At 39.7% G+C, this 20302-nt stretch overlaps 1 protein-coding gene across 1 annotated transcript; it reads right to left on the bottom strand.

The window, feature by feature from the left end:
- Positions 1–3602: 3602 nt before the first annotated feature.
- LOC131992275 (secretory carrier-associated membrane protein 1-like) lies at positions 3603–20180 on the bottom strand. The gene is made up of 9 exons (XM_059357785.1): positions 20025–20180; positions 16049–16126; positions 13126–13218; positions 10976–11087; positions 9320–9448; positions 7063–7222; positions 6867–6968; positions 6256–6373; positions 3603–3752 (listed from the first exon to the last, which is right to left on the bottom strand). Exons 1-9 carry the CDS (start codon positions 20079–20081, stop codon positions 3603–3605), a joined length of 999 nt encoding a protein of 332 aa, XP_059213768.1. The 5' UTR covers positions 20082–20180.
- Positions 20181–20302: the final 122 nt, after the last annotated feature.

Below are 20302 nucleotides of genomic sequence, written 5' to 3'. Positions count from 1 at the left end.
AAAGTCCAGGATTTACTCTGTTTTGGTCTCCACCTCCTCCTGAGGGACATTTACTCTCTCTTTATCTGCTAAATGTTCACCAGCTGATCTCTAACTGTTCACATTCACACGTTTCTGATGCTTCATGATAAAAACAAATATGGATTAAAGCTGCTTTAAGTTTACAGACATGCATTCTCTTCCTCCAGCTACCAAACGCTGTTAAATACTGTTACTGTTACACCACCTGTTGGCATTGGTGTGATCACAAAAGACGAGTTCCTCCTCCAGAGAGAGAGAGAGAGAGAGAGAGAGAGAGAGAGAGAGAGAGAGAGAGAGAAACCAAACAGGCTCTTGATGATTTCCAGATCAGTCACATGACAAATGCTTCAATCTGAAGAGAGCAGCAGAAACTCAGAGGCTTTTAGTTTTCCTTTGTAGAAAAGAGTCAGAGACGTTTCAGTCTTAGAGAACTACTGCCCTCTGGTGGTTTCCAGCTGCAGGTGCAGCTGCTGCATTCACTCTTTACAGATTTTATGATTTCTTTGGAGCAATTTTGTAAGAAATGTTTAGTTTTGCAATAAAAGTGAGGCTGAGAATGTTCTTATTGTTGTGCAGTAGTTCACACCACTAACCTTAGACAACAGAGAAGCCATGAAGCTCTTACAGAAGAAGGATTTTATTCAGTGTTAATACAATAAATATACAAAACTCAAACTACTCAACATGCGACTGAAGGTCAAACCAGAGTGCATCTTAAAATGACACTAATTTAGAGCAAATAGCCGACCATCTGTGAATCGTACAAAATATACAAACATCCCTTACTGTTTCTCTCCAATAATTTAATCCAGGTTGTTTAGTTAGAGATGCTATAACTGTCAGTGTTTCTACCACGAACCATGTTGATGATGCAGAAAGCTTAAAGCCACCGACGGCACGTCACACAGCTCACATTAAGATCTAACGCTTCCTCAAGTCAACAAGAACAGAAAATACTGCAGGAGCCACTCAGCTTGGTTCTGTTTAAGGAATAATCTGCTGTTGCTTTGTACAGAACTGTACTCAGGAATACATATGCACTGGTTCAAATCAAACCAGTGGGAAATAAAAAGAAAAGTGAGCAGAGAGCAAAACAAGGCATGTTGCAGGAAGCTGAGAACGAAAAAGAAAAGTCTTCAGGAAGTCAAGAAGGATCCCAAACCCACAGCAAGACTCTGCCCTGCACACACATTAAGACTTCAAGGCCAAATCTGCTCTATTTACACTCTGAACAAGTCAAATACAGACGAAGGCTTAACTGGCTTCAACAGGAGACACAACAAACAAAAGAAGACACATTCACACCGCTCTGCAGCAGGAAGATAGAAAAGACACATTCAGAGACATTCAGCAGGTAAAATGCTTCCAGAACCACCACAAAGTGTTAATTAAACACACTTAACCAGAATTAATCTTAAGATTTGATGCGTTTGATTGCTGGAGTTCAGTGATCGTCAGATTATGAAAATGCAAGCACATTACATCAACATTACTGGCCCATTTTTTATCATATTTTAAATCATTTTTATTGCAATATATTGATTTACAGCACACATATTTAAAAAGAGGGGCCAGTTAGTGTCTAATTTCATACAATCTCAGATATTTTGACCTTGTCATGCAGATGAAGAGTTCGTCCTGAGTAGAACTGAGGTAAGTCTCCATGGAGACGCTTCACTTTCTCTTCACTAACACTAGAAACATGCAGCTGGATGATCTTTAACTGTGTCACTCATTAGTTGATTCATTCTGACACAATCAGGTAGGCTTCATGTGAGATCTATGCTGGACTCAGCTGGTGAATGTTAACATGTATTAAATTAAAGTTATTATGAATATTCTTCCATTTGCACAGATGACAGCCTGCAGACAAAGATTTAAAGTGCAACTTGGCGTAATTTCACGATGGATATGTAATATATGTAGAGCGTTAGAGGCAAAAGATTTCAAGCAGATAAATACAAACGTTGAAGTGATAATTCACCCAAAACTAGTCTCAGTATCAAACTCTGCTGACAGGCAGGAGGGACGCTGTTTAAGTTGATTTTAGTGGTTTAAAACAGATTTCAACAGTGAAATATTTCAATAATAGGTAAAAGAATCACAATTAATCAAAGCGTTTGTCATACTTTAAGGCAAAATATGTCAAAATATAAAGATCAAGTATTGTGGAGCTGCAGAGGAGTCTTAGTCTACAAATCGTTTCTACAGACTAAAGAAATCTGTTTGGTTCCAATCCTGCAAAAAAAATCAAACCATGAACATTTTTGTATATTTTTCAATGAAAAATAGACTAATGATGCAAAAATGATCATTGCCTCCAATGTTCTGAATCATAATTGCAACATCAGTCAAAATAATTGCAATTAGATATTTTTTCCCAACTTTTCAAACCACTTTTGCAGCATAATACTACTACTACGTCATCTCTGAGTAAATTAACAAAAGTTTACTGCAATTATTTTCAAATCTATAAATTATAAGTTATTTCTAAAGAATAGCTGCAGCCATTAGTCAACTGACTGATTAGTGCAAATATTTTGACGATCAAAAAATGTGCTAATTCTGTATTTTTTGTATGTGAGAAGCTTTTCTTTGTCTTATGTGATAATAAACTGAGCAGCTTGGAGTTTTGTCTGTAACAGAAGTGGGGCCTTGCTGTACTTACAGGGACCACAATGGAAATAAGCCGTAGGGCTTTACTGTGTCTATTTTTATTTATTTATATAACGTATGGCACAGGTTGCTGTTTCATATTTTTATATCAAGAATGGTCAAATAAAATCAATCAGTCAAAACTGTATATCTTTGAAATGACAGGAACAACTTGAATATATTTACTCTGATTGGATAACAAGATAATTGATACAGAAAAAGATTTTGGGTGACGCATCACTTTAAGTTAGACTATTTACTTTCTAAAAACCAAATTGTGAGAAATGCAGAAAGTAGAAGAAGGCAAAGCAGTGAACTGGAATGCACAGCATTCATCTTCAGCAATATACGGTGAGTCCACCAGGGGGCAGCACGCTGGGGCAGAAAACAGCTAAACTAACCAGATAACGCTGCTGCATTCAGGGACAAACAGACTTCCACATGTCCAGTAACAAATCATCTAAAACAGGAAGTAGAGACAGAGAGGCTGATTAATCAGAGACACACAGGAAGTCAGTCATGCTGCTAATGGAGCTCAGGACTCAGTTAGAGTCGGACTTGGTTCAGCTACATCAGATCTGTCTACAGAGGACAGACCACATCTAGAGAGGCACACACACATTCATTACACTGGCCACACACACACACACACACACACACACACAAAGTCACACAGAGAGAGTAGAGTGGAGGGCTGGTTGATGGTCGGAGGTCCAGCCGTCTGCAGCTTCAGAGTAAAGATGGTGGACGGACAGCTGGAGCGCCCTTATATGGACCACTTCCTTAGTGTCAGAAGGCTGGGGGGGGGGGGGGCTCTCCATGTGTTCAAACAGGGCAGTTGGCTCGAGTGGAAGCTGGGTGTGAGCAGAGGAGGAGGAGGAGGAGGAGGAGGAGGAGGAGGAGGTCTGGACGGAGGGATGATTGAATCAGATCTGCTCCTTGAAGCCTCCTGTAGCGGCCCTGGAGGCGGCGGTAGCAGCGGCCGTCTGGACCGTCTTGTTGGACATGACACCGGTAGCAAACTCCTGCTGGGCCTTCGCAAAGCTGGCCCCGGTGGTCCGGTACATCCCATGGACCTGAGGAGGAGGAGGAGGAGGAGGAGGAGGAGGAGGAGGAGGAGGAGGAGGAGGAGGAGGAGGAGGAGGAGGAGGAGCGGGACAAGGTGTTACTACTGACTTTAAAGGAAAAATCAGCATTTTTTTCAGGTTTTCTTGATAATGAGTTTGGTCATTATCAAGAAAACCATGCAACATGGCTGGATATCAGCTAGATATCATCTCTTAACCCATTTAAGGCGGGAAAGCATTACCGCATTTCTACCATTAAAGCCGGGAGCGCTGTTGTGTTATTCTACCATTAACCCAATGACGCCTAAAACGCCTGTAAAACCTCTGGGTGATTTTAAAATAAGCCCCTAAAACCTGAAGTTTTTCTGGAAATTCAACAGAAGTGTCAACTCTTCTACTAAATAATAGATTTTTCAGCCTCTGTAGCAGATAGAAATTAAATTCAAAAAGTATTTGAGAGCTTATACAAATACTACAAAACGACGTATCCGCTTTCCAGGCTTCAATGGGTTAAAGGAAAAATTCTGTATTTTTTTCAGGTTTTCTTGATAATGAGTTTGGTCATTATCAAGAGAACCATGCAACATGGCTAGATATCATCTCTTAACCCATTTAAGGCGGGAAAGCATTACCGCATTTCTACCATTAGAACCGGGAGCGCTGTTGTTATTCTACCATTAAGGCCGGGACAGCGGATATGTCGTTTTGTAGTATTTGTATTTTTTTCCACCTATTTTCGGTCTCTTGGCCAATGAAATGCATCAGAATACATGTGGGAGTGTCGCAATGCATCATGGGACTTTTCCAGAACTTTAAATCATGGAGGAAGACGACTATAGCGGAGGCATATCTATATATATATCTATATATATATATATATATATCTATAGTGGAGGAGCTCAGCAGGAAGTGACGGAAGAGATCTGATGAAAACAGCGCCGATGATTTTATTGCTGATCTGGACTTTGAACCCTCGGAACCAATCGACCGGCATTTATGGATGAGGAATATGTTTTTAGACGACATATTTTCACCGAAGAACAGACAGATTTGTGGCCATCTGGAGATAATAATATTATTAATAATATATTAATATTAATAATAATAATAATAGGCTAATTGAAGTAACTTTATTGAAGGTTTGGACAAATAAACTCAACTTTGTATGAAAGTCACGGGTATAAGCTCTCATTTTTTTCCAGACGCTTTAGGCGTTAATGGGTTAAAGGGAAAAATCTGCATTTATTTTCAGGTTTTCTTGATAATGAGTTTGGTCATTATCAAGAGAACCATGCAACATGTCTAGATATCATCTCTTAACCTATTTAAGGCGGGAAAGCATTATCGCATTTCTACCATTAGAACCTGTTGGAGCGCTGTTGTTATTCTGCCATTAAGGCCGGGACAGCCGATACGTCGTTTTGTAGTATTTGTAGTTTTTTTCCACCTATTTTCGGTCTCTTGGCCAATGAAATGCATCAGAATACATGCGGGGTGTTAGCGTTAGCATCTTGCTAATGGGCATGTATTAGTATTATCATAGGATTTTTATTCAGTCAAATGTAACATTTGTTGAGTTTGTTGATTAAAAAAAAACTTTATTGAAGGTTTGGACAAATAAACTCAACTTCTCATGAAAGCCACGGGTATAAGCTCTCAAATACTTTTTGAATTTCATTTCTATCTGCTACAGAGGCTGAAAAATCTATTATTTAGTAGGTGTTGAATTTCCAGAAAAACTTCAGGTTTTAGGTTCTTTCAAAACCGCCCAGAGGTTTTACAGGTATGTTTCCAGCCGTTTTAGGCCTTAATGGGTTAAATTAAACTCTTCTGAGCAATTTTTGTTGTCGTCATTATATTTGTCCAAACAAATGAACCTGAAAATGGTCTAATCATTTTTTCCATGTCTGTTTCTGTCCGGCTCTAATGGGAACAAAACTTTTCTTAAATGGTCGCATTTTTTAGCAAGAGTCTCCACAAAAAGTGCCAGTTTTTGGCTCAGATTGTTGTTTTAAGTTTCTGACATTATGAAAAGAACTCAACAGAGAAACAACATCTTCCTTTTTAAAACCATCTTTGGCTTCATCCAGTCTGTTTGTTCCTGCGTCCTACCAAGACTGGCTCAAGGACAAGTCTTGTTTTGAAGTCATCTAAATAATAATCTGTTATTGAAATGTTTTAGAGAACACAAAATAAACTTCCTCCTGCACTCCTCTCTCAAACTCTCATTCACTTTCCACCAAGTTACCTCGCAGGATTTCTCCTTGAGCGAGACGCACAAGAACAGAACAGATGTTTCTGTTCTTGTGCGTCTCGCTCAAGGAGAAATCCTGCGAGGTAACACTGGACCAGGTGAAGGTGAAGGAAAGTGTTTTCATCATATTTTCAGACTATAATAATTCCAGCTGTCAGTGGAATATAAAGCTCTTTGAGTGGATTCACACTGCTCAGACAAGGATTACATGCAGCCCCTTCTCAAAACCAATAGATAACAGGGACTATCAGCGTTTACCTTTTTGAACATGATGAGGGACATGACAGCCAGCGAGGTGAAGAGCCCAGCGATCAGGATCATGATGATGCCCACCGGGATGCTGCTGTTCAGGCCCGTCAGAGCAGAGATCCACCCGCTGACCACCACAACGAGATTAAGGATAGATTTAGTTTTTTCCTCCATTTTGTCAACAATCAACAATGAAAGGTAAAACTTCAGTTCATTATGACTTTATCCTACACACATCTTCCTGCTGTCATAAATACTAAACAAAGCTTCAGATGTGTTTCAAATGTCTGCAGCTGAAAAACTCCTGAATAAAAGCAGAGTTTACTCCACACTGCCCTTTCTTCTGATCTACTACTCCTCAAATAATCCTCACCAGCACTTATTGATGCACTAATAGCTCGTATTGCTCTATACCTTGATTGTTTGCTTTTACTCTTCCTGTAAGTCGCTTTGGATAAAAACGTCTGCTGAATGACTAAATGACTAAATGTAAATGTGATTTAACATTGCAGCTGTTAAAAACACAGCTGTGATTAAACCCTGCTGTAACCTATGATAATGATTGTTTCTGATGGTGTTTTAAATGCACATTGTTGTGTCTCTTGTTGGTGTTTTCTCACCTGGCGCCCCAACCAGTGATGCCGATACTCTGGATCACATAGATGCCAAACTGGCAGATGTAGACGAAGAAGAAAGCAAAAAACCTAAATGAGCTGTCGCTCCTGCAGAAAGAGAGAGAAACAGCAGCATATGAGGAACAGAGCAGTGGAGAGCATCATTGAGCCTCCATGGTCAGTACAGGTGTCTGTTTATTACCTGAATGCTCCATAGAGAGGTCTGTACCAGCAGACGAAGGAACACGGTGTGAAGAGCAGGAACCAGAGGATGGACAGGCCGAAGTCCACCCCGCGGCCCGAGTCCACACAGAACCAGGCCAGGCAGCCCACCAGGTTGGCCAGCAGCGTCCCAGCATGGACTGAGAGAGCAGAGAGAAATGTAGAGTCAGGAAGAAGAGAAAGACAAGCACAAGCTCTGTGAACATGTATTCTCTCAGATGGCCAGCAGGGGGCGACTACAGAGCGTCTACTTCTCACTTGATTTATGACCTCAGTAAAACTTTTCCTAATGAATTTATGATCTTAATTGTTAGTTTCAAGTCTTTAATTTTGTAAATTTGTTCAAATTTAGAGTAACATTGATGCTCAAAGTGGGGCCTGCTGTGTTTCTTTCTGATTTCATCTGAGAACTTTAATCCTCTCAGTGTGTTTTCACTTCATCAAACTTAACTGGAATATTTAGGACACTTAACAATAACTTGTTGAGTGTTGAGTTTGACAAAGAGACACTCTAAGGCAGTGCTCATCAACTGGGCAGAATCATTTTAGGCTCCCCAGGAGCATCATCATTACATGATTGCGGATTTTTCTGCAGGAAACCTGAATGCACCGCAAAACATTTAAACTACCATGTAAAATCGACACGGCCAAAGTTTTGTTACTTTGTGTAGTTTTGTTAGTGCAGAATAACTACATATAGTCTCTGCAGCTTTGAGAAAAGTTAAGGTTTTTACAAATAAACTAGTCTAAAAAAAGACTTCTGGGGATCTGTATAACAGAATAATAAACTCAGGTGTCAGGAGGTGTAAATCTGAGAGCATCTTCTAGTTAGTCTGTTTACCGATATAGGCAAATAAAAATAGCAGGAATTTAGTAAGAAAGTGAAAATATCAAACAAAGATAGGCTAACTTCATCTGTTGAGACATCGCATCATTTCACCTCCAGATCTGTTCTGCACATTATGTGCTGGTGCAAAACAACAAACAGCCAAAATGCCAAACTCAAGGCTTCAAAACTGACTGACGCTGTGTCCAGTCACATTATTGTTCCACAGTGTGAACTGACTAGATGTCTCAGTGACAGTGGGACAGTGAACAGCCTCACTGAGTCTCTGTGTGTTTCAGAGTGTGGACAGCAGGCTGTTTTTCTCAGTGTCCAGTGTCCTCACAATGCTGCAGGGACGCTTAATATTTCAGCATGTAGCACCGTGCAGGACTGAGAACAGAACTCACACATTTATTTAATAATTCATCATTACCATTTCCTCCTGGGGTCCTAACAGTGCGTGATGTTAGAGTCATTGTAGAGTAACAGAGTGAAACACTGAGAGTTTCTACATCACAGTGTGAAATCTGACATCAGGCTGCTGGCTGACAGAGCAGAGAGCTCAACTCTCTCTCTGCTGATAGAGTTTCTTCTTTTAAACAGAAAGTATGAAATTCTTTGCTTTTATCAGATTAATGTGTGAAGGATGGATAGTATCTAGTGCTTTCTGAAGTCTGAATCTAAAGAAATCATCTGACCGAGTCCCTTCATCAGCACATGATGCATCACGTGCTGCAGTCATGTGCTGCTGAATGCTGCTGGAGGCCATTCATCCCAAAGCACACATGGAAATAGTAGTTTTTTTTAATCACCATAAGGAGAAAGCTGTAAGGGCTGTAGAGGGAGAAACACTTGCTCTGATACATAAAAGGGTTGAATGGGGTAAAAATAAGCAAGAAAAGAAAAGTTTGGCACCAATTAATACAAAAAGTCTTGTAATAATAATAATAATAATACATTTTATTTCTAATGCACTTTTTATCAGCAGATCTCAAAGTGCTTAACAAGTAAAATCATTTTAAAAACAACTCAATAGAGGTAGGTTAAAAAGTCGGTTTCAAGTTTATCATTTGTAGGCCTTTCTGAATAAAAACGTTTTCAGGCCTGTCTTGAAAGAGTCTAGTTTTGTTTTCATTTCTTGATAATCAAGATTAGACTAATATAATATATATAATATAACTTTATTTGCAGATCCAACATCTGTAGATAAATGAAACCAGGTAATTTAGTGCATTAAACCCCAAAAAAAGAGACGCCTACAAAGACTTTTTCATTCCCCTTTTTCTATGATTGGAAGTGTTTTATTTTGTCAGAAAGGTGCAGATGGATGCAGCACATATGGATGAGAAAAATACTCATAGGAGTAATTAATTTTCCAAAGTAGCAGACAATAAAAGGCGTGCCTACTCACACATCCAGAGGTAGTACATGATCTTGACCGTCTTCTGATACTCTACAGGGATGTCCACCGTGATGTCGTGGTAGAAGCAGGGACCAACGGGGAACTTCTCCGGGAGAGGAGGCCAGTTATTATTCCTGCCTGGAACAGGAACAAAAAGAGATGATCTGACCAGAACATATCAGTTATAGTATAGACTTATTGCAGTGCAAGCACAATAAATAAACCTCCCATGTGCATGTTAGCGTGGTCACAGAAAAAGCACAACGCATTTAGATGCAACTAGACTATGAATTATGTGGTTTAAAATAGAAGCTGCAGAACAGCAGCCATGTGCAGAAGGCTCTGTAGAGAAGCTGAGGGGATTTAAAGTACGAGATAAACATGTTTCAGATGGACAAACCAGATTCCACAGAAGCTGGATCTATCTAAAATATTAAATAAAACAATGTGATCATTTGCTAATCCTCTGTGACATATATTCCATTTAAAACTGTACAAAGGCAATATATTTAACCTCTTGGATCCTGGACCAAGGTCAGACCTTTTTTCTATCAACTGATATAGTTTTGGTGGTGATTTAGCCACATGCTAAAAAAACTAGAAACTAGAATGTAACCTTTGGAACTGCAGTTCCCAATATAATTTACCCCTTCCCCTTCCCATAGATCAACCTGGGCAGGTGGGTTTATCAGCCTACTGTTGGAACTGATATTTATGCTCCGTTTACACCAGGACGGTCTGAACAGAAGACGCAAAAGTGGCGTCTCGTCTTCACTTTTTATTCCTTGTTTAGACGAGCGTTTTCAGGAGGAAATCTGCTGATACGGTGATCTAAAGTGTGTGAATGTGATTGTATGCAGCCAGGCGGCATCACTTAAAGCCATAAGAGCATCTTTGGGCATGCAGAAGTTTTCACGCCACACATTTTCATCAGCTACTCCTTCCACAAAGTTCTCCTCCATCACTAGATCTCCCAGGTCTCGTTCACAGCCGTCTGGCTCCTCCCACCAATCGCTGCATCCAGAATGTGATGGAGGTAATTCCAGATCCTTCTCTGTTCACTAATACTATCTGTACATATCCTGGACATTTGGTGGAAAGACTCCTGTAAGTTTATTAGAGCTGCCAGAGCAGCTTGAAGGTCCCACCATGGAAATAATCCCACGTTTCTTTATTTCCTGTCCTGGAGCATGTATGTGACGTAAACACATACGTGACGTGAGCAGATCAGATCAGAGTTTTGTGTCTTGTCAGTGTAGACGACACGCTACGGAGGAGAGGATTACACTTTTACACTTTGGAGGGTGGTTTCAGATTTTTGCGTCTTTAAGCCCCAAAAACGCCGTCACCGTCTAAACGAAAGGCACTTCACATAAAATATTTTGTCGTTTTCACCTGCGAGCGTCTTCGTGTAAATGGGGCCTCAGTTTCTTTGTTTTTTACGAAGCGTCCCAACTTCTGTGTAATCAGGGCTTTTATTTAGTACACATATTTTATTTTTGTCCAAAGTGAGATTAGATGAGAACATGGACTGTGAGTGAATTCTTGGCAGAAGGAAACATATCAGACTCTCTCTGGTGTTAGAACAGGTCATGTTTTAGCTTGTCTGGACTCAGAGAGTCATTTTTATGATTTTATGACGCTGTATCTGTTTCTGTTTCTGACCTCCTGAAGCGCTCAGTGACTGCATCTCTCTCTCCCGGCGGTCCAGCTCTGCTGCCTTCCTCTCCAGCTCCTCCTGCCTCCTCAACAGCTCAGAGGCTGCTGCTGGCTGCTCCTACACACACACACACACACACACACACACACACACACACACACACACACACACACACACACACACACACACACAGACACACACACACAGAGAGAGACACACAGAGACACACACAGACACACACACGCACACACACGCACACACACACACACACACACACACACACACAGACACACACAGACACACACAGACACACACACAGACACACACAGACACACACACACACACACACACACACACACACACACACACACACACAGACACAGACACACAGACACAGACACACACACACACAGACACACACAGACACACACAGACACACACACACAGAGAGAGACACACAGAGACACACACAGACACACACACACACACACACGCACACACACACACACACACACACACACACACACACACACAGACACACACAGACACACACACACACACACACACACAGAGAGACACACACACACAGACACAGACACACAGACACAGACACACACACACACACAGACACACACACACACACACACAGACACACACAGACACACACAGACACACACACACACACAGACACACACAGACACACACAGACACAGACACAGACACACACAGACACACAGACACACACACACACACACACACACACACACAGAGACACACACACACACACACACATAGAGACACACACACACACACACACACACACACACACACACAGACAGACACACACACACACACACACACACACACACACACACACACACACACACACACACACAGAGACAGACACACACACAGACACACAGACACACACACACACACACACACACACACACACACAGACACAGACACACAGACACAGACACACAGACACAGACACACACACACACAGAGACACACACACACACACAGACACAGACACACAGACACAGACACACACACACACACAGACACACACAGACACACACACACACAGACACACACAGACACACACACACACACACACACACACACACACAGACACAGACACACACACACAGACACACACACACACACACACAGAAACCACATGTTAAGCAACACACTGGTACAGCAGCAGAGTGTGTGTGTTCTTCTGGTAATTCTGTTTCTACTGGTGGAATAAATGGGGTTCTCTGCAGGCAGCAGCAGCAGGAGGACAAACATCAACAGCTTGTCCCAGGAGCTGCAGACTGATGAGATGCACCATCACAAGTTATTTCCTGCGGCTGCCTGATATCTCTGGATATCTCTGTTCTCCTCAGCAGCTCCTGAGCCTCAGACAGAAACCTCCTGCTGAGCTGCTTCTCTCTCTCAGACGCAGCAGGAAACCTGCTCTCATCTTCATGTATTTCTGTCTTCAGAACAGAATCTCTGCTGTCTGTGCTCCACTCAGTTATTACAAACGGAATAGTCTGCTCGCTTATAGACACATACAAACATGTCAGCATGATGATGATGTAAAATGTGTTCAAATAATTGATTAAATAATAATAATAATCTGAACCATTGTTCATGCTTCCCGGGAAATCCACACATGCACCGAGAGCAGCCAAACGAGACTTCACCTTCAAAATAAAAGCATTATAATGTATACCAAATAAACTATCATTTAAAGAAACAAATACAACTTAAATTAACTCCTTTATCTGTTGCAATAAATTGGCAACAGTTAGTCATTATTATTAATAATGATAATAATAATAATAAATAAAAATACAGAATTAGCCACGCTCACTTAATACAGCTCTCTCTGCCATGCAAGTTATTTTTTTTAATATTTGTTTTCACAAATACATATTTGATTGCCTCCTTTTTTAGACCAAATGCTTTGTTTGTTTGTTTTTTAAAACTTTTTTTATTACCACTATGTTCTGCTTTGTGTGCATGCAACTGAATATATCATGCAATATTGATGAATCAATTGTTAAAAATTACAAAAAAGCATTCAAAAGTTTCTAAAAAGAAGAAGGTGTTTCTCAGTGGAGCGAGTTAGGTCTCAGTGGTCCAGGTGAGTTACCTGTGGTCTGGTCTGAGAGTAGGCTGGAGGCTCCTCTGTGGGCTTCATGATGGCCGGCTGTGTGTTGATGGTGGGAGCTGCAGCTTTGGGCGTCTATGAAGTAAAAATATAAGCATTTAATGACACACACTATTATCTTGTTACCATTCTGTGACACTGCAAAAAAAATCCACACATCACAAACAGTCAGAAAAGCCACAAAATGAGGAAGCTGTCACACTGGCCTCTTAAACAGCAACAAGATAAATATACTGTAGGAAAAAAGCTACAGAGTTACTCAAGATACATATTTAAATGTCATTAATTAAAAAGGTTTGGGAGGTCTGTTAAAGTGTTCTACTAAGACTTCACAAAAGATCCAAAGGTGGAACAACTGGGAGTTTTGGGGAACTTTGTTTTCTCTCCACATAATTATTATTATTATTATTATTTCACTGGAATGAGAATGTACACTACTGGTCAAAAGTTTTAGAACACTCCAATTTTTCCAGTTTTTTATTGAAATTCAAGCAGTTCAAGTCAAATGAACAGTTTGAAAGGGTCCAAAGGTAAGTGGTGAACTGCCAGAGGTAAATAAAAAAAGGTAAGCTTAACCAAAACTGGAAAATAATGTACATTTCAGAATTATACAAGTAGGCCTTTTTCAGGGAACAAGAAATGGGTTAACAACTTAACTCTATGGAGTCTTGGGCTATTTTGTCCATTTTTGAATTCTTTTCATGTCTTTGTAAGCCATTTTGTGTCTTTTTTGGTCATTTTGTGTCTTTTTTTAGTCATTTTGTGTCTTTTTTTAGTCCTTTAGTCCAACATAAAATGTGATTTTGAATCTTTTTTTAACTTTCAAAACACTATTATGCTCAATAAAGAATTTTAAATGTTGCAAATGTGCATTAATTTCAGAATACACTGAGACATTAAACTGCATCATTTTCAATTAAATTCTGGAAAAGTTGGTGTGTTTTAAAACTTTTGACCAGTAGTGTATATGAAACAGATCCAACAGATATCTGCTCTACTCTCTGAGACTTATGGGAACTCTTTAAGAGATAGTATTGTTTTAGTGAGGTATGTGCTGTTTGCACTAGACTGCATATCAGTGGAGCGGTGAAGGTTTGAGTGACTGAACAGTTTGTGTCCTGAGGGCAGGAACGCTTTTTGTTGATGTCAGCATCTCCTGGTGTAGAAGACGGGACAAACCGTAGGACCGGATGAGAACAACCAGGCTGGCTCCTTCTCTCCACGCTGCATGGACTCTAGTAAAAGATTCTTTCTGGATTTCTTTAGAGAACTAGCAACTTTCAACATGTTAGAAGAAGAAGATTCTCTCACAGACCTCGGAAATATATATTTATTAAAAAGATCTAACTCAGGGTGTTTCAAAGACTGAGGGCCTCTGCTGGAATAAAGCTTAGAAAGATTTGACCCCATAGATTTATCAAAACAGCCTGTTAAATAATGCTGTTTTCTTCAGACTCCAAATACATACAATATATAAAAAAACGCATAAATGATTTTCTGACTCTGGAAAAAAAACGACTGTAGCTCTCTCTTTATCTCTTTAACCAAATCACACATTTAGACTATTTTATGTGATTTCCTATAATAATTTTTCACTTAATTTCACTAAGCCTCTCCTAAAACTGTTTGGAGCTTCTCAGGGGAGGACCGCCTCCCACTGAAACCTCTCATCTAAATCCTTCTACACATTCTGAATAATAACTTTGTCTTATTATCTTATCTGCACACACACACACACTCATACAACTACACACATTCACACAAAACTCTTCCCCGACACCTTTACATTCATTTGTCCTTTTGTTTTACAACCATTACAATTAATGCTACGTTGGTTTTAATCTTATTTAGTTCAATTATCTAGAAACTATATAGATACAGCTAAAAATTATAGAAAAAGTGGGCGAAATTGCGATTGTAAGTTGCTGAAACTAAATTAAAAACTAATAAATAAATAAATAAACAGTCCAAGCATGAAAAAAGGAGAGCCACATAAATATTAGTATATATAAACAATACTTAATTGAATCAAAGTGTAATCAGGGTCTGAGAATGATTATAGTGACTATATAACACGTAAAAGATGTTAAAGGTTTTAACAGAATCATCTAAAGTCTAATGTCCACTCACTAGGTGTTCAAAGCTCTCAACAACATTACAAGTTGCAGCAAATGTTCCTAACACTGAACTGTTAGGCTTTGATTATATTGTGATCACTAGCACTTATTGATGCACTAATTATTATTGCACTAGACCTTGATTGTTTGCTTTTACTCTTCCTGTAAGTCTCTTTGGATAAAAGCGTCTGCTAAATGACTAAATGTAAATGTTGAAGAGGTAAAACTATCATCTATTACATTTTTAAAGGAAAGTAATAAAAGAGATCTAAAGTTAAGCAGCAGAACAATATTTTGCTCTGCTCGTGTCCCAGTAATGATCTCAGGAGGCCTCTGAGAGGACCTCACATGCATGTTGGAAGTCCTCCCTGCTCTAACGATGCTGTTATGTTACGGCTTCATCTTCCTCCTGCGTGATGATACATGTAGGAGTGATGAGTGCTGGGAATTGAGCATTATATTCTCATGCCGGTTGCATCACATGCAAGTCAAAAATAACACAGAACTAACTCAATCTAATCTTGTTAACCCATTGAGGCCTGAAAAATCGCTGGGCGATTTTAAAATAAGCCTCTAATTTTCTGGAAATTCTGGAAAAAAAAGTGTCAACTCTTCTACTAAATAATAGATTTTTCAGCCTCTGTAGCAGATAGAAATGAAATTCAAAAAGGTGTTTGAGAGCTTATACAAATACTACAAAACGACGTATCCGCTTTCCAGGCTTCAATGGGTTAATGCTGTTGAAATCTATTTGATGCATGAAGTGGATGAAGAGTTAAAGGACTCACTGGTTTGGCATCTGTGAAGGGATTATACTCCTCCAGCCCCGGAGGAGCAGCCTGCCGGACTTGTGTCACTGATGGATCCTGAGAAAAAACACACAGAACACTTTCAACAACTCAACATCAACTGAGAGGAAAAGCTTGAGAAAAGGGAGGAAACTGCTCAAGTGTTTTTGGAAGTTTTGGTGTGTAAAGAAGTCAGTGTTGATGTGTCTATCCTGGTGTTTGTACCAAGGACAGCAGTGGAAACGTCTACGTGAGAATAAAAAGGCTCATGTGAGTGTAAAAACCCCCAATTATTGTGCCAGATGAAGGCCAAACAACCGTCTTTATTCAAAACGCAACAGGCCTATAATTCAATACTGGCAAAGACGGGATGATTCCAATAATTTCCATGGGAAGACGTCTATAAATAACCCAGTACATGAGTTGGAGAAAGGGTGGGGGCTGGATGGATGCTTCTGGCTGCTTCAGACAGAAATAAAGAAATAAAAAAAGACTTTTTCTAGTTTTTCTAGTGTGCTGCGCTCAGCATAAAACCTGCTAAAGCACTCTGAGAGGCTTTTAGACACATTCCCCATTTGCAAGACAAGCAAATTTAAACAGCCCTGTTCATAAAGGCTTGTGAATGATGACTTTACTATATACTATGTCAACACACAGAGTGGAATAAAAGATGACGCTAAAACACGCAGAAACAGCCCGACATTGTTCAGCCCGATACGATCATGTTTACTTTCAGGGTGGATTCTACCGTCAGTGATCAAACTTTAAAAGTACACAGTTTCTGCCTCTAATTGCATATAAAATCCCTGCAGGCATGAATGAAGCCAGGTTATAACACGTGTCTTTCTCTGGTTATAAGCTTACCATCAGCTCCGTCAGTCACGCACTACTTTCATTCAAACTGCTGCTCAAGATTAACATCCAATCTGCGTATTCCTGCAGAGATCCTGATCCACAATCAGTCCTCAATGTCTCTGACTCTAAAGTTTCTGGGAGCATCTATTCCACTGACACACACACACACACACACACACACAGAAACACAGACACACACACACACACACTCGCTGCAGCTTGTCACCAGACCTGGCTCATTAATATTTCAGAGTATGTTGTGTTTAAAGTTTAATGCCTCCTTATTGCACAGCCAAATCAGCCTTTGCATATATTCAAGTTCCGTCTTGAAATCTATCGTTACAAAGTAAAAATCAAATGATCACCTGCTGCATGTCTGTTTGTGTTAAAACTCATTTCATGCTAATTGATTTCTTATATCGATCACTTATCCCTCTGGAGTTTTGGGCTATTTTGGCAGTTGTGAATACTTTTTATTCTGCCTGTAAATACCACTTTAAATACATGTTGACCATGCCATGTTGGGATCATTTAAATATAAATATCCTTTTTCAGCAAAACCACACCTATATGACCATATGACCACACCTGATGATTCGCTTTTTACTTTGACTTATTGGATCAACATGTTGAAACCAAAAACACACAAAAAAAACATAAAATCTGATCAAATCTTTGAAAATTATGCTTCTCAGAACTTTCAAAACACAATAAAGAATTATAAATGTTGCAAATCTGAACACAGGTTGCAAACATAGCATATTAGAGAGCAATATATATATATATATATATATATATATATATAGCTTTGTGCTGCATGAGCAGGTGCAGAGTCCCACTATGACACTTAGTCCAACACTCTCCCTGCTGTCCTGTATGTGACGGTGTAATATAAATAATATGTAACACGCTGCCTGGTCAGCAGGATGAAACCAGTTGGAGTCGTTGCTCTGTTCAGTCTCTGTCACATTTCAAATCTAATTATTCAGGCGACACAGCGTGATATTGAAAACTTTCTTCTATGATTTTTATGAACTGACATGAGAGCTTAATGTCTGTAATTAGCCTACATCCAGAGAAAAATAGGCCAAAGCAGAATGTGAAGCTAGCTGGGAGAGATGAAGTTTAGCAGGAAATGTGCCGGCGGGCTTCCTGGCGCCGCACGTCGCCATGACGGCACCATATGACTTCATGAAGAATTGAAGATAGCTCAGAGAAGGGAACAAGGCTCCACTTCCCCTCAGGCCAATAGAAATAAAAAGTGTGAGCCAATAAGTGAGAGAAAATGGCAGAGCAGCAGGGGTTCACTAGTCATGTCAGTATGTTAATGAGGCTCCATGAATTATTCACTTTTCATGCGTCTGTGTGGTCAAACTGTGCCGTCAGCATCTTTCACCGCCACACTGAGTGAGCAAGAGGAAGAGGAGGATGACTTTTAAAGTTCCTGTGAAACAGAACAACTTCTAAATTACTGTATCCATGTCCTCATGATCAGGAATGTCTGAGATAATGTAGAAGCATTTTATCTCATCAATCAAAAAATAAAAGAACTGGTGGATCACCAGACTGTCTGTTTTATATTGGAAATGTAACGTGTCGATAAAGACTGGGTTCTTTGTATCATCTTCATGAAATGATGATTCTGTTTGGTGAGGCTGATGATCTTTACTAATCAGTTCTGGTAACTTATGAAGAGCTTTTTCACATGTTACAAACCATGTGGTTAATCAAAAACAACAGGGCTGAAACTACTTACTGTTCTCATCACTGACTAATCATTTCATCAGAATAAAGTCAAACTGCTCATTACAATATCTGAGAGCACAATGAGCCATTATTCAGATCCAAACTCCCTCAAATATTCAGTTTATTATCACGTAAGACCAAGTAAAGTTTTGAATTCTCACACTGGAGAACCTGAATTCATCAAATGTTGAACTTATTTTCATCATTTGTTGCCTTAGTTTTTAAGTCTCTTGGTACTTTTTTGATACATTTTTAATCTCTCATTTATTCTATTGACTTTTATTCAAGCCTGTTTTTTTATTGCTTATTGTTGTATGTTTTAGTCTTGCAAAATTCTGTCTATTAATGCCGATTTACTTCTTTGTTTGTGCTGTTTAAATCTCACTCTGTGAAGCACTTTGAGCTGCATGTATTATCTAGTGTTAATACATAACCAAAGATATTCATTTGACTATCATAGAACATCTCAGAAAAACAGTAAGTATCCACATGTGAGTAGCTGGGAGCAGGGAATATATCTAACAACGAATCAATTATCAAAATAGTTGCTTAACTAATGAAAATGCAAATAAACTGCAGCCTTTATGCCAAGGTGATTAAAACACCTGATATGATGAGATAAAAAGGCAGGAAACACGCCTCTAAAGGGCTGAGAGCACATGACCAGATGATCAGATGCATGCTTTCACCATGACAAGACACTGTTGACACAATCCTGTCTTATAGCTCCAGCCTAAATAAAGACAACCATGTAACCAAAGCCTCAGGCTGGAAAAACTCTATGTCCTGCTCTCATTTAGCCTACTATTCTGTTTTCATTGACAAATGACTGATTTAATAGCCTCTTTATATACAGAAAGTCCAACATGTGGATCTAATCTAGAGAAATCTATTTAATGTCCAATGAAACATGAAAGATAAACAGAATTTAAACAGCAGTTTAGTGTGTTTACTGAATAAACAAACAAACAGGTAGAGGTTTCCTTTAAAGGTTTGGAGATGAAGACAGGTATAAAGTTAAAGCTGGAATGTGTAAATAGAGTATCATGGAGGGTTTAAATAAATGATCACACAGCCTCCTGTAGCACAGGACAGGCTAGCTCAAGCTAACATAAGATGGACAGGTAGCAGCAGTGTTGTGTCACACCTGAGGACCAAAGTGTCTCAGTGACAGAGTGGAACTAAAACCTCCCAACAGGTGAATTAACGGTTTACTAAGACCAATACTATCACTATTATTGAACCTGAGTGGCTTTATAACAGCTGCTTAGCACAGAACAAAAGATATGTGGCTTAGTAGGCTGAGTAATGTTGTTATTAATGTGAAATAAAGCACAAGCTAATGCTAATGTGGCTAACAGCTAGCTAACGTTACCTGGAATGGGTTGCTGATCTCCGGGTCCGCGAACGGGTTGCTGTCGAAATCTGACATTATCCCGAAGATGACGACTTTCCGTTATAACGTCCCTTAAAACTAACAGTTATAAGCAGACTTAGTGTCCGTACTTCCTAAGGAACCGACTCGCTGTGAGGAAGCAGCTGGAGGTGAAGCGGTCGGAGGGGAATCAAGTGTTGACTGTTCCAGAGATACTATCAGGAGGAGGATTGGTCACCAGCAGCCAATCACATGAGAGACACAACCGACACGTCAGG

This window comes from Centropristis striata, chromosome 19, assembly GCF_030273125.1.
Source record: "Centropristis striata isolate RG_2023a ecotype Rhode Island chromosome 19, C.striata_1.0, whole genome shotgun sequence".
NCBI lineage: Eukaryota > Metazoa > Chordata > Actinopteri > Perciformes > Serranidae > Centropristis > Centropristis striata.
Note: the sequence above shows the minus strand (reverse complement) of the source record. Positions and strands in the feature narration are given on the sequence as shown.

Coding starts and splice junctions, on each gene's coding strand:
- LOC131992275 (XM_059357785.1), bottom strand. CDS start 20,081: ATGTCAGATTTCGACAGCAACCCGTTCGCGGACCCGGAGATCAGCAAC. Junction 11,088..13,125: donor ACTCTCAGACCAGACCACAG/GTAACTCACCTG, acceptor GTGTGTGTGTAG/GAGCAGCCAGCAGCAGCCTC. Junction 6,374..6,866: donor ATCACTGGTTGGGGCGCCAG/GTGAGAAAACAC, acceptor TGTGGTGGTCAG/CGGGTGGATCTCTGCTCTGA.